The 16,082-nt window shown below is 33.8% G+C and overlaps 1 protein-coding gene across 1 annotated transcript in view; it reads right to left on the bottom strand.

Moving 5' to 3' along the window:
- Positions 1-221: 221 nt before the first annotated feature.
- LOC115883497 overlaps positions 222-16,082 on the bottom strand; it is a 40,296-nt gene continuing 24,435 nt past the window's right edge. The window contains exons 4-5 of the mRNA XM_030901866.1: positions 10,645-10,855; positions 222-515 (exon numbers count right to left, since the gene is read on the bottom strand). Of these exons, the coding sequence (XP_030757726.1) occupies positions 378-515; positions 10,645-10,855 (349 nt within the window). The 3' untranslated portion in view covers positions 222-377. The remainder of the gene's footprint in view (positions 516-10,644; positions 10,856-16,082) is intronic.

The raw sequence follows: 16,082 nt of genomic DNA, 5'->3' as shown, positions 1-16,082 counted from the left end.
GACTTTGATCTGTTGCTGTGTCGAATTTATATCGTTTCCAGTGTTTACTTCTTTTATAGCATCTAAACCTTTTTTACAGCTTAAATCTTCCGGATCTTCGGCAACGGTAGCTATGTTATTTGAACTACTCTGACTGTTTTGTTTGGTTTGGTTGTTAATACGTACAGGGGATTTTAGATCCTTCAAAATATTGTTTATCTGATCCTTTAATCGATCTATCATTTTTGATCTTAAAGGGCATTGGGACGGACTAGTTTGTGGTTTCTCTGGACTTGCGGTAAGCGCTGTGATCTTTGAAGGACTTGGAACTTCGTGTTTTCCGGTATTAGATTCAGGCACTTCGGGATCATCGGGATCACTTTCAACATACGTCAAACCTAAATGACTTTCCAATTTAAGGCGTTTTGCCGGTATCGGAGCCAATACGTCCTTACTACAGCTAGGTTGAGATACAGCTGGACTTTTTCTGGAATTAAATACGCTTTGCTGGGGTTTCTTTTGTACGTACGAACTTTCTAAAAAATAAAAACAAATATACACTCAGATGCAAAAAAACCCAACAGATAAATTTTTGATCAAATTTAAATTGTTATATTTTTGTTATTTCTAGCCCTGTTTTCATGCTTTTTTTAGCAAACTGTATATAATTATGTCAACTCTAATTCGTAAACTCAGTTTTTATAAACTTTAGTATATGGCATATTGTACAGGGTTAATCGGGGGTTGATTTTTACACTAACTTTAAAACACCCTGTGCAATAATTTCGTGTGCAAATTTTCCTAAAATATAATTTTACGGTCAGCAAACCCATGTCTCCTGAGCATTTTTTGGATCATGTCAATACATGTCTTGGTTAATTTTTAAGAGCGAAATGGGCTTGCCACCAACAATTTTCAATTTTTTCAATTATCATTTCTTTTTTGAAGTTATTTTTCAATGTGACAAGGGGGCTTTGGTAATTATGGTGAACTATATACTACTGTTACGTTTTTCCTCGGTTCCGTGTGGATAGAAAGTCAGAATTTATTTAAACACAATTTATTTACACTAAGTAACAAACAATAACGATTAAAAAGACTTAAAGAACTATATACCATGGCTCCTGAGCATTTTGTTTTTTGAATCATGTCAATCCATGCCTTCGTTATTTTTTAAGAGCGAAATGAACTGATCAATTTGCAGTTTTTTCAATTATCATTACATTTTGATGTAATTCTTCAATAATATTGAAGAATTACATTCATATTATGACGAGATGGTTTTGGTGACAGTTGTTGTAACATCATATTACGCTGCATTGGATACTCTATACTAAATTTAAAAAAAACGTTAAAGACTAATGATACAGCCTGGGTTTTAATAAACATTAATAACAATAACAGAACTAACGATATTAAAGAAAACATTATCATCATACAAACAGAAAAAAAATGTAAAAACTACCCTAATACTTTGTATTGCCTCCCTTGGCTGCTATAACTGCCTGTATATGTCCGTATTCATATTATCATTGAGGCTGCATATATCATATTGCGTTGTTTCCCCATCTTCTTTCAGGACCAAGCGTAGTTCATTTAATGAAGCTGGTACCGCTTCGTGACCTCTAACCCTCCTGCCAACATTTCCCAAACGTCGAACATGATGGGCAGTTCATAGTAGTATATATCACAATAATCACCAAAGCCGCCTTGTCATGTTGAAAAATAACTTCAAAAAGAAATGATAACAATTGAAAAAATTGCAAATTGTTGGTAGCAAGTTCATTTCACCTTTAAAAATTAACCAAGGCATGTATTGACATGATCCAAAAAACAAAATACTCAGGAGACATGGTTCTGACAGTAAAACTATATTTTAGGAAAATTTACACACGAAATTATGGCACAAGGTGTTTCAAAATTAGGGTAAAAAATAACCCCTCGATTAACCCTGTATAATAAGCCAAATACTAAATTAAAAAAAAACTGAATTTACGAATTAAAGTTGATATACTTATATACAGCTTGCTAAAAAAAAATAAATGAAAATAGGGCTAAAAATAACAAAAATATAATAATATAATAATAATAATAGCTCCTGTATATAGCGTTTAACGCCTTGGGATGACCCGTAGCAATGGGGTGGCCAACTAAGAATGGACGCCGGCTGTATCTCAGAAACTACTAACCGCATAACTTTGGGAAAAAAATTATAATAAGTAAATCGACCAAGAGAAATCGCTGGAAATTATTTTCAAGTTCGAAAAATGCCCTCTAGGGGGCGTTTCTCTAATAACCAATCAGAAAACAGGGGTTTTCTCCAAAATATGCAGGTGAACAGGTATTTTAAATATTACTATTGTAATCATCGAGAAAATTGTAATTTTTTTGATATAAAGTATTTTGCTCTATCTCATAAAATAAAGTGGTGGGGGAAGGTTAAACTTGCTTTTATTAAAATAAGGATAACTCTGGTTTAGGTTACGCGATTTAAACAATGATCTCCAGTACAAATTTTGTTTCCACAATTATTTTCGTGGTAGCTAGAGGGCGCTGTCTGACATCATAACAGATATTGCGCTTTTGCGTAAAAAATTTAAATAGGAGGCTATATTTCCCTTTGCACAGTTAAATAGAGCATAAAATTTCTAAAATATCAGCGCAAACCGCAACTTTCTATCTTTTTTCTAACCGGAAATATTAAGAGAACAAATCATGTTAGGCTGCCGCTTAGGATTATATGGTCTAAAAATTATAGTAGTAGGCTAGGAAACAAAAAGAGGTAAATTGGTTACGTCAAAATATCAAAACATATATTTTAATTTCATTTTAATACCATTTAATTACTATTTATCCATGTTCGTTCTTGATTCGACCCCATAAATTAAAACCCAGGCATATTGAATCCGATGACCCAGCTGGCCATGGAAATATGCCGCTCTAGCGTCTCTATCTACTAAAGTAGGTGGTATCAAAGAAGCCCCACACATTCACAGCAAAATAAGCGGTTCCACTGCCTCAACTACACTAAATGCATCCATGCTGATGAAATTGCAACAAATGCAATTTCATCATGATGGATCCTCTAATAAAATTGGCAATTCATTTCTTAGAAATTATGGATAGTTCATTTCATTCAGATAATTAAAAAAGTCCAATCACATTTGCTATTCTAGAATACCTACGCAAACATTTACCGACCAACGGTCTTGGGGCTAAACTACTTGCATCAAGGGTAGATTTGGACCAGTAGTGCATATTGTTAAGATTCGCACCTTCGATCGGTGCTATATGAAAAGTGACCCAAACGACATAAACTTTATAATATAATAATAAATAACACAAACAACAGGTAAAACACGAAAACAAGTGAAATCAAAAGGACGAGCTTGGATTAAATAATAACTAAATGATGTTACATGAAATAAACCCCTAGTTTTCGGCCATACGAAATTCGGCGGTTTTCTGTTAAAAGCAATATGGCGGCACAAAATTCCTAGAAATTATTGGTTGTCCGACTTTCGGACATTTTAATCTGAGAACTCATAAACTACTTAAGTATAATTAATCAAAAAATTCGTAAAAATTATATGGATGGATGATAATGTTACATAAACACGTTTAAATAATTATGACGTCATTTTTTTTAAGAAAACGCCCGAAATTCGGATGCATGAAAACTGAACTTAAACGTTTTGATATTTTGACGTAACCAATTTACCTTTTTTTGTTTCCTAGCCTACTACTATAATTTTTAGACAATATAATCCTAAGCGGCAGCCTAACATGATTTGTTCTCTTAATATCTCCGGTTAGAGAGAAGATAGAAAGTTGCGGTTTGCGCTGATATTTTGGAAATTTTGTGCTCTATTTAACTGTGCAAAGAGAAGTATAGCCTCCTATTTAAATTTTTAATGCAAAAGCTCAATATCTGTTATGATGTCAAACAGCGGCCTCTAGCTACCACGAAAAAAATTGTGGAAACAAAATTTATACTGGAGATCATTAAGGAAGAAAAGCTCTTTTAAACCAGCCCTAGTTTGTTTAAATCGCATAACCCAAACCAGAGTTATCCATATTTTAATAAATGCAAGTTTAACCTTCCCCCACCACTTTATTTTATGAGATAGAGCAAAATACTTACATAAAAAAAACCATTTTCTCGATGATTATAATAGTAATATTTAAAATACCTGTTCATCTGCATATTTTTGAGAAAAACCCTGTTATCTGATTGGCTATTAGAGAAACGCCCCCTAGCGGGCATTTTTCGAACTTGAAAATAATTTCCAGCGATTTCTCTGGGTCGATTAATTTTTTTCCCAAAGTTATACGATAAGTAGTTTCTGAGATACAGCCGGCGTCCATTCTTAGTTGGCCACCCGGTACAGCTTGCCATACTAGAGCCGTTCGGTATACAAGGAAGGTAATGTGGCTAGCACTACGCTTCTACCGCCTATTATTACTTCAGGATTGTGAATCCCAAGTACTCATTTAAGGCTGAGTCGACCTAGGTACCCAAACTATTTTTATTTTAATAAAAATAGTCGGCTGATGAAATGCCGGATGTGGGAATCGAACCCACTACCTTCAGATTGGTAGACGAGAGCCTGTACCTCTACGCCACCGAGCACAAAAATTACAAAAATATAACACTTTAAATTTGATTACAGTTGAGGGTTGGAACCTTTGGTGTCACACAGCAAAATAAAAACACTAAATCACCACAATACACCAAAACACTTTTACTTTTACACTGGACGCGCGTTTCGCTAACCATGTTAGCATCATCAGCAGATGATTATAAACTAAGTTAAACTTTAGTGGTGATTTAGTGTTTTTATTTTACTTTAAATTTGACCAAAAATTTCTCCGTTGCGTTTTTTTTTGCATCTGAGTGTATTATTACGTCTATTGTCACCTGGAATTGTTTGCATTATTTTACTAACAAAATCGAAAACAATTACGTAAAATTGGAAAAAAAAGTGTAATACGTGTAATTTTCTTCAATTTTTCTTAGAAGAAGAAGAAAATACATGTCTGTGAAATGAAATCCAAAGAATACTCAAACAAGCAAGAGATAAAAGTTCATTTAATAAATTGAACTGTGATAATAATTGTTGTCGGTAAACTAACCATTCTTTCGACGACTTGAAACATTTTCTCTGATTTACTTTCATCTTTTTTACTAAATACGCAATTGTAACCGCACATATGGTAATCGCAAAACAATTTCCGATGCACGTGATTAACTTTGAGTGACAAACGACAGCGCTGCCAGATTATGATGGATTTATGAGATGAATCTTAATTTACGAGTGACAAACAACATATTTATTACATCACCCAAGCAGCATTCGGTCGTCGGGACAACGTTGTCACGCGACAAAACGTCGGGGCGCAACGTCGGCACAACCTTATGCCAACCTTAGTCTACACTAGTTTGGAGAATAATTTTTAGTCGAAACGACGTTGGATACCTACGTTGGCTAGTAGCCTAATTTAGTATAAACTGCAACGTTGTTTAAAATCCTAATTCACAGAAATACAAAACTATAATAATATGGCGTCTAAGTCGCGTTTTATCCTAAATTGGGATAATTATAGTAAAAATATTATTTTTATGATTTAGTAAGAGACATAGGCCAGATAGCAGTAAAGGAAAACAAAACAAAAGTATTTAAGTGTGGAGGATGTTTGAAGATTATAATTATTGAAACACTTTAACCAACTCTGTAACTCGTTACCCAAGGCAAAAAAGTTAAACGCAAACAAATTTATTGATAAATGTATTGTTTCTACTTTGAAAAATACTAATGGGCCTTAAAATTAAAGTAAAATGAGAATAATTTATTCGCAGTCGAAAAAAAATTGTTTCCGCGTGTTGTTTAGGGTCAAATATTTCAAGTTAATGTATTCAAAAAGCAGGAATTGCTATTTTAGGAACGACACAACATTTTCTTATTCAACAACATGGCAGCTTTCACTTTGTTGTTTTGGAGATTAAGATGGGAGTAGTTCGAGTAGTCGCATGCCTGGACTAATAAAGTCGCAGTTCAGCCTTAACAAGGAGTATATTATTCGCAAGATTGCCTAATTTAGTCATCCTAGAGTCTAGCTTGTACCGCCCTCTATATTCTAAATAAACGAGGGAGTGGATAAAATATCGGTAATATGTCGATGTATATTTAAATTTAGTTTTATATGTGCCTTCCTTACGTCCCATTTTAATTAAGTTTTTTTTATAAAAACAAAACAACACTGAACTGTCTGACTGAACAGAATAATGAAGTGAAAACTTAAGATTTAAGGTTATGGTTCAATACAGTTGCAAAAAGGTAGTGGCTCGACGTCCTACCAACGTAAGAATAAGGAAATCTAAACAACGTTGGAATTAGTAAAACAGACGACGTTTGTATAACGTTGGAATAGGTCCTGAAAGTGATGTCGGAAAACTCTTTATTGTCCAACATTGTAACTACGTTGTCCGAATCACCTAAAGATCACTTAAGCAAAAAAGGTTACAAGACAACGTTTATTCGACGTCGCAGAAGCTTTTACTTTGTTGTAGTACTAGTTCAACGTCGGCACAACGTTACAACAACGTTTACATTTATTTTAATACCCAAGGTACGGAGCTAACTATTTTTTGTAACTAATCCAACGTTGTGTTTAGTAAACATGTGGTCCCAAGTCGTGAAAATGCTATTTGGGCATAATTAGTAATTAATTGATTTATTTGATTTATAGCTTAATTTACTAACTATATATTGGCAAAAACTAATAGTCCATTATGAAGATTATTCGAAGAGTTATTATGGGTTATTTATTTATTTATTGATGTACAGGGTGGTTGAAATTGGTCTCTTTTAACAGAGAAAATCTATTTCCTGACTAGATAGAGCAAAACCGACATATATATCATGGACTCGATTTCTGAGACACGTTTAATGGCGTAAACCGCCTGTTGATATTTTCACTGCCAACTGAGATACGGGGTCTTTTTGAATTTTTGACCATTTGGAAAATTGCCCATAACTTTTGTATTTCGCGGAATAATAAAATTCTGTAATAACGTTCTTAAAGTACTTTTTTAAGCACAATCCAGTGGCGTAGTCAGTTTTTCTCTATACGTGCTCTTTTTGTCAGAAATAATAAAAAATATGATTTTTTAAATGGAAATCATAGTTGGCTATGAACATAAAAAAAAAAAATGCTGGCGTTTAACCCTTTCCAACGATATAAAGTTACGTATGTGTATTTATTTCTAAGAATGAGGGAAATATTAGATTTTTTATCTTTTTATCCAAGCGGGCCTTGATTTTGTGTTGACCTAGTTGCCTAATTAGTTTCATCACAATTTAATATTCTATATTATTATTTATCTGCATAATTAAAAACTTTTGAAGGGTTACAAGTGAACAATTAAATGGAGAATTTGAAGAGAATTGGGTTGGAACAAGGGGCCCATATCTTGGCCTGCTAGGTCTTGTGATTTAACTCCTTCCGACATTTTTATGGGGGAAATTAAAAGACCTTATATATAAGAGAAGTACCATTGGGACGAGAGAAGAATTGCAGAAAGCTACCAGGCAAGTTTTTGGACTTATTAACCAGTTCGCCTAATAAATCGTTGTAATTCTATGCGCAAAAGATGTTTATTGGGTATTCAATAAGGAGGTGCTCTATTTGAACATTTTTAATTTTTTACAAAACTATATTCGTCACTCAAAAAATACGTTTTTTTAGTTTTGTTCTTTGTTTATTGTATCGATTTCAGTTGTAATTACTAATGCTAATAATTACTATTACTAATAATAATAGAATGTTAATTTACCTTTTCAAAAGACTTTAATTATCCAGATACTTTATTAAATAATATTAAGCATAGAAAAAAACTGACTAGGCCACTGGATTGTGCTTAAAAAAGTTTTTACAGAATTTTATTATTCCGCAAAATAAAAAAGGTGTGGCCAATTTTCAAAATGGTAAAAAATTCAAAAAGACCCCGTATCTCAGTTGGCAGTGAAAATATCAACAGGCGGTTTACACCATTAAACTTATCTCAGAAATCGAGCCCATGACATCTATGTAGGTTTTGCTCTATCTAGTCAGGAAATAGGTTTTCTCTGTTAAAACAGGCTAATTTCGACCACCCTGTACATATTACAACCCTACAAGTGGTAATAATAAGTAAGTGGGTGTTATTAATACACAAACTAATTATCACAGAATTTAATAAAAACTAACGTAGAAATAATGAAAGTGGTGTAATGTACTTATCAATCAAACTTGCTTCTCTGACTGCAGTCAAGGGTAATAAAGGGTCTCTATTGCCACGTTCTCGTTCAAAAGAGTTTATCAGGGAAGCTGCAAGCTCTTTGCTTCGATTGTTTAAATGCTTCGGCGTATTTTCAATACACAATTTCAAGAAATGCAATACAAAAACTCGAAAATTTAGTTTTTAAAAGAACTGTTTGTGCTAAAAAGTACAATTTTTATAAATACTATGAAAATATGCAAAAAAAACGAGAATTACTCACAAAGATTCAACAACAACACAATATTATATAAAATAATGTCTGACATTAGGATAATTATTGTCAAATAATAAACGACAACCTTGCTGAAAGGGGCGCAATGTGACAAATATAATTCGATAATAAAATTCGGTTTAAACTAATTTTTGCAGCTTTAATCTAAATAACATATCTGTTACAATCATTTGCTCTATAAAGTAAAATGAAGAGCTGCTCTCCAATTACACTTTATACTGTTTAGTTAACGATCATTCACAATGTCTTAAAAATACAATTAGAGAGAGTTAAAAAAGTGAAAAAGTTAAAAAACTTTTAACTTTTCCACTAATTATACTTCAAAATTTGCGAGGAATGTCATTTTGGCCTTTGATTATTACTCGTGAAGAGAAATTGTGGTTAGAAATCAAAAGTTTATTGTTTTATAACCTGAATATTAGGCTTTCTCTATGGATACAACTGACTACTGCAAGCTGTTGCTAGGATATTCTATTAATTTTAATTTTAATTCTATTAATTTTAATTGTGATAAAGAAATGTGTTTCTCACTAAGTCCCATAACGGGAATATTCTCAGCAGAGCTTTTTGCAATATTTAAGGCTATTCAACATATATATTGACCTCCAGCTATAAGAGATGGGTCGTGGCTACCGATTCATTGAGTTCCATTTCAAGTATCTCCTCTTTCTACTCCAACCATCCACTAGTTATAGCAATTAAAATGCTTCTACAGAAGGCCAATATCAACCACTGCAGCGTCACTTTCCTTTGGCTTCCGAGCCACATAGGAATTCCTGGCAATGACAGAGCTGACTACTTGGCTGCAAAAACTCCCAACCCTCATAAAACCAACCTTGTTTTCTCCGTGCAAGATCTAAAGAATTATGGCAAACATATGATCGATAATATAATCCAACTAGAATGGGACTTAGACATGAATGATAATAAGCTTCATGAAATCAAAAGGGACTATTTTGAAAATAATGTAATTAACTTACCTAGAAGAGATTTCGTTGTGCTCACTAGAATTCGTTTAGGACACACGAAACTTACCCATGAACACCTCCTTAAAGGACAGAATCAGCCCATTTGTGAAACATGTAATCTTCCAATATCTGTCAAACACATTATCTTTGAATGCCCAAAGAACGCGTTAAAACGAAGACAACACGGTATCGTGGATAACCCTGAGGTAGCCCTTTCCTACCAAAATAATAAAGCTATGTTGGATTATATAAAAGATATCCACATATATAAAAATATATAAATAATGGGATAAAGTGACGCTAAAAGACTCTACAGTCGATGCGTCTTTAACACATATAACTTAACTTTTTCACACATATAACTTAACTTCTTTTTAATAATTTTAACTTTTTCCACTAATTGAAGATTACTACCACTAATTTTGACGTTGTGAATGCTTGTATTGATATTAGGGGAACGAACTTCTACTTTAATACTGAATGAAGCTTTAAGCTTCATTCAGTGAAATAAATTCCAGTTTTCCAGGACAAACACCACAGCCTCCAAAATATACATGGAAACAACTGTAAGAACGTTATGTTCAACAAAGTTTGTTCACCTAATTTTAGTGTAAGCATTAGTCAATTAGTGGAAATAGTTAACAAACTTTCGACTTTTCCACTAATTATACTTCAAATTTGCGAGGAATGTCATTTTGGCCGTTGATTATCACCCGTCAAGAAAAATTTTGGTTAGAAATCAAAAGTTTATTGTTTTATAAGCTAAATATTAGGCTTTCTCTATGGATACAACTGACTAACGCAAGCTGTTGCTAGGATGTTTTATTAATTTTAATTGTGTTTTTTAGACATTGTGAATGATCGTAAACTAAAAATTATAAAGTGTAATTGAACCCACTAATTTATTCCACTAATTGGGAGGTTCTGAATGAAGCTTTAATCTAAATAACATATCTGTTATAATCATTTGCTCTATAAAGTAAAATGAAGAGCTGCTCGGTATCTTAAATTAATTATACAACAAATTTAAACATTTTTGCAAAAATTTCATTTAGTCAGGTTTATAGACTTTAGTGTCAATGTCGATATGATTGATGACGTGCATCGGAAAATGTTTTGCGATTACAAATTACAATACTTACCAATTCCATATCTGCTTTCCACACTTTAGATTTCTTCAAGATATTGTCTGACGGTTTCTGTAGCGTCATAATTGCCGGGAACTTAAAAAGAGAAACGAATCGCTTAAAGAACAACGTCCTCTCGGCTAAAACTTCGTTTTTATCAGCTTCCTCCAAATTGGAAAGATAAGTATTAATGCACCACTGCACTTGACTTTGAGTTTTTGAGCCCCTAAAAAATGAATCACGCTGTACTTTCGGGTCGCTCTCAGGGATGGGGTAAAGCGGGTGTGTGGCCGAAGGAAATATATATCATATTTCAGAATTTTGCTTAGAATCAGGCTTAGCCCGATCCTGTCGTGTTAAGTCACATCCAAAATTCCAAACACACGTGCTTTGATTAAGGCTTGATTAAGCTGTGCAGAGCTTCAGCATTTGCCATAAAATAGGGAGCAGTTTGTTACAACACCATACATGGTGGGCCACTGAAAACTTACAATGGCGATAATTTTTAAACCAAAAAAGATATCAAAAAAATAAAAAATACCGTTTCTATAATATCGAGGAGGAATACATACGACGTATTTTTTGAACAACCCCTTAGGAGGCATCCCTACTCACTTGAAAATCTTAAATGGCAACACCCCACTTGTGGCGCCTTTTTGGAAAGCCCATGAAAATGCTAAACGATGGTCATAAAGTTTTTAGGGTGAAATTGAAAAACTACCCTTTACACGAAAAATTAGGTGGATATTAATGAAAAAAGTGATTTTTTCAGCATAAGTTACAACAATGGGGACCCAGCTAATTGAGGCAAATGAGGTATTTTTCAAACCACCTCGACCCACCCCTAGGTGCAACCCCCTCACTTCTAATCTCATCAATGCCATTTTGAAACCATTGCCATTTTGAAGCTAAAAATAAAAAATGTAGATAATAAAAAAGGCAACACAAAGATGTTTTACTAATCGTTCAGCCTAATTTTGGGATAACGCAAATTCTACCTTATCATCTATTTTTTACTTTCAACAAACAGGAATCTTAAAACGGCATATCTTTGTGTTTTTGCACTGTTTTCTATCGATTTTCAATGGTATGCAAATTTAGTGGTATTTTCATTACATTTATTTGATTCGCTTGTTTGAAAGAAAAATGGTTTATACTGTGGAAGAAAGAATTCAAATAGTTTTTCTTTATGGTGCTGAAGGTATGTGCTATTTGAGAACGGCCTGTGCTTTCAATGGGAGAAATCCGTACAAAAACGTAAGTCACGTTTATGTTAGAGATTTGATTATAAAGTGTCAAGAAACTGGATAGGTCAAAAATAAAAGAAGGACAGGGCCCAGGGTACTGAATGAAGAAATGCAGATAGAAGTTATTGGTCAGGTATCGGTCAATCCAGAAGCATCAACATACCAGTTGGCATCAATCACAGGTATACTTCGAACATCTGTCAGAAGAGCATTGAAAATGCACAAATATCATCCCTACAAAATGAAGATTCTGCAGGAACTTGGCGACGACGATCCAGATAGAAAGATTCAGTTCTGTGAACTAATAACGGAGGAAATTCGAAGGGAACCTTCGCTCACTAAAATATGTTTTAGTGATGAGTGCTCTTTTTTTCTAAACGGAAATGTGAATAAGCAGAACTGCAGATACTGGAGCGATGAGAATCCACATATCGTTGTTGAAGGACACATCTAACATCCCCAAAACCTCAATGTTTGGTGCGGAATACTAGGCGATAAAATTATAGGTCCATTTTTCATCGACGGAAATTAGATTGGTTGTCAGTTAAATTGGTGATGCTTATGTGGAAATGCTGAACAATTTATAGCCCCTCCGCATTATTCTATTGTCACAAGGCGGTGGTTGGATAGATATAGATATTATCAAAGGCAATGGATTGGCCGAAGGTGTCCAATCGAGTGGCCGCCAAGGTCACCTGATCTGACTCCTTTAGACTTTTTCTTGTGGGGTTACACTAAATCCATAGTCTACAAGACAATACCAGGTTCGTTGCAAGAATTGCGGCAGAGGATAACTGAAGCATGTCGAAATATTCCAAGCGAGACTTTCCAAAAAGTGAGAGAAGAATTTGAAAATCGTCATTCTGAGCAATTGTTGAAATAAATTATCATTTTAAATTTCTTTCAAATTGTCACACCTACATTTCTTATCACTACTTACCAGTAATGAAGTTGAAGTCCATCGTTAGTAATTTCAATTAGCTTTCCAAAGAAGTGTCACAAGTGGGGTATCGCTATCTTGAGATTAGAAGTGAGGGGGTGGTGGGAACCCTAGAGGTGAAGTGAACCCTAGAGGTGGGTCGGGGTGGTTTGAAAAATACCTCATTTGCCTCATTTAGCTGGGTCCCAATTTGTAACTTATGCTGAAAAAATCACTTTTTTCGTTAATGTCCACCTAATTTTTCGTGTAAGGGGTAGTTTTTCAATTTCACCCTAAAAACTTTATGACCATCGTTTAGCATTTTCATGGGCTTTCCAAAAAGGCGCCACAAGTGGGGTGTTGCCATTTAAGATTTTCAAGTGAGTAGGAGTGCCGCCTAAGGGGTAGGTCGGTGTAGTTCAAAAAATACGTCATATGTATTCCCCCTCGATATTATAGAAACGGTATTTTTTATTTTTTTGATATCTTTTTTGGTTTAAAAATTATAGCCATTGTAAATTTTCAGTGGCCCACCCTGTATAAATTTATCATTGTAATCACAAAACTTCAATCTATTTCCGTATTGTAACGGAATTTTAAATAATGCCTTTATTTTCGAGAACATTTAGTCCAACATAAGGAATATTTTGTTGATGTTTGAGCATCAAAATCTTAAAAATAAAGAAGTTGTCTAAAAATGTACTACAATACGGATATAGTATAATCACGGCACATAAAACAATCGGCGCGACAACTCTGCTCAGATTCCATAATTCTTAATTAATCAAATTTCTATAAAATTTGACCTTGACGGCGCCATTAGCGTTTCCAAGTCAGCGCCGGATTAAAACGTATCAAAATTTCCCAGAAAATAATCTATTGATAGACAGGGTCGTATTAAAGAACTGTAATTGGCTGAAACTGAATTTTATTTACACAATAAAACAAATGAATCGTTAATACGCATACTCCTCGAAAGTAAAAATGAAAAAATCAATTAAATATTTCACTGTAGAGAATAGACAATTATTAAAATTAAAAACATACCAGGAGTTACAAACAAAAGAATTAAAAGAAATACCCAATAAAATATCTATTGAACAATATAAACAGGATTAACCATTACAAATTATGCCCACATCCAATGGGCGTAGCAAATTACAATTAATTCAAATTTCACAAATTAACAAATCGGTTAAAGGAAGAAGATTCACTGATGAATTTAAATATAAGTAATCTGTGATGTACTTTTTTGGACCAAAATTGTACAAGACAGGACGCTCTTGACAAATCTATTTTGCTTTCACACCATGAAAATGAATATATGCCATCGATATCAAACCTGGCTTAGAAAATCTTAGTGTATTTGAGACTAAAAAGAAAATTTGAAAGTTTCGACAAACCGGATGAACTTAATCGATATGTATTGATGATATGAATATCAGGTGCAATTTATTTTTTATAATAGTGAGTACTGATACTATTTTAGAAGTTATAGGCAATTGCGTGGCACATCGGAGAATACACCGGCAATTTTTTAACAATATGTTTTAGCAAATATGTTAAAATAATTAATCATATATATACATATCTAATAGGATCTCTAGAAAACAGAAAGAAACTTTTATTGTTCTACTCGGGCAGTTTTTTACTGCTTCGCCAGGCATTGCAAAAACACGTAAAAAAATAATAAAAAAAAAAAAAAAAAAAAAAAAAAAAAAAAAAAAAAAAAAAACAAAATAAAACTACTAAAATAAATTATATTGCACAAAGAGCGAAAATAAAACTAGAAAACCAAATATATATTACAATAAACAAAAAAAAGCTATAAAATGATAACTCGAAGAATAAACAAAATAAATTAATCCGTACGCTACTGACTCGAATCTGCCGTAATTGTGTGTAGTCTTAGTGTGTAGTCGATGAAAAAAACTACGACACTGGTTACTTTCTGTTGATGGAAACTGAAATGGCGGCGTGCGCAAGGATATGCGTGTAGCGTTCCCGCTAAAGAGAGTTAGCCTACCGATTGATTTATATGCCGTGGTGTAATCCTTTATCTTTAATTCCTTCTTCATTTGTAAAAATACCTAGCCAGTTCAACATAAAACGTTAAATGCCAAACCTTTATTTTACTTTCGGACTGGTGAAATGGTTCGAAGTTTCCGAAGACAGCGACAGCCACAAGCGACCGCGACAGACGACAGCGACACCTATCGCTTTGCGACCCCACCGATCTTTTAGAATAAAGGAATTACGTCGGGTCGACGACAGGTGTCATACCCGACGGTTTTATCAACATGTCGTCTAAACGATGCGACGACGCTACCGGTATTTGTCCAGTACTGTCATGTCGTCATTCATATGCACACGCAGATTTTTGTCAAAAATGGATTTTACCGGGGAGGAAGAAGGCAAATTTAATTTGGTATGTAAATGATAAAAGTCGCCTCATCGCTGAATAAATGTTTTTTATGAGTAAGGAATAACTTCCTTCGCTAGGTCTGGTTTTAAACAGAGGTAAAATGAGTTTTCTTCTGTACCGCACCAAGTAACTATAATATTTCGTCCTCTTCATCATCTTCCATCAGTAATTCAAGTAACACATTTTTATCAATCACGTAATCAGACATATTTATTAATTATTATAACTACTTCGCGAACGTCATTTAAACACTGACAACTACATCGTAGATCTCGCTCATATTGTCGCCGACATCGACAATGATATGACGACAGCGATAAGCGACACTGTCGCCTGTCATTGCCGTCTGTCGCGGTCACTTGTCGCCGTCTTCGGAATCATACCTTTAATCTTATTTAACAAGACATTTAATAATTGTGTCTTATCTTCAGTTATTTAATTGTGTTCAGATTATTATTCAAACTGGCCAAATTACCGTCGGCAGTACAGATAATTGACGAATTTGTGCTGGGTGAATGCTCGGCTCTGGTATACAGAATTGGCGCACACTGTTCGCCACAAAATATTTACTATGGGTATGTATTGGGAAGGCAATGTGCATAATTTAAAATTATTTGAAATGTACAGTGTATGTCAGAACTAAGTTCCACGCAAGGTTATATTTTTCTTATGGAACACCCGTATTTTATTTCATGTTGGATCCTTGGACACAAAATAAAGCATTTATTATAAGGGTTAAACATGTTTTACAAGTTTTGGTTTTGAGATATTTAAAGATATTTAAATATGCATGCTATAATAAAAAAAATTATCCAACACCCTGTACAGGATATTGGGTCAAATTCGACGCTTTTAATGGAAA

This window comes from Sitophilus oryzae, unplaced genomic scaffold, assembly GCF_002938485.1.
Source record: "Sitophilus oryzae breed Bouriz unplaced genomic scaffold, Soryzae_2.0 scaffold_1931_pilon_pilon, whole genome shotgun sequence".
Classification (NCBI taxonomy): domain Eukaryota; kingdom Metazoa; phylum Arthropoda; class Insecta; order Coleoptera; family Curculionidae; genus Sitophilus; species Sitophilus oryzae.
Note: the sequence above shows the minus strand (reverse complement) of the source record. Positions and strands in the feature narration are given on the sequence as shown.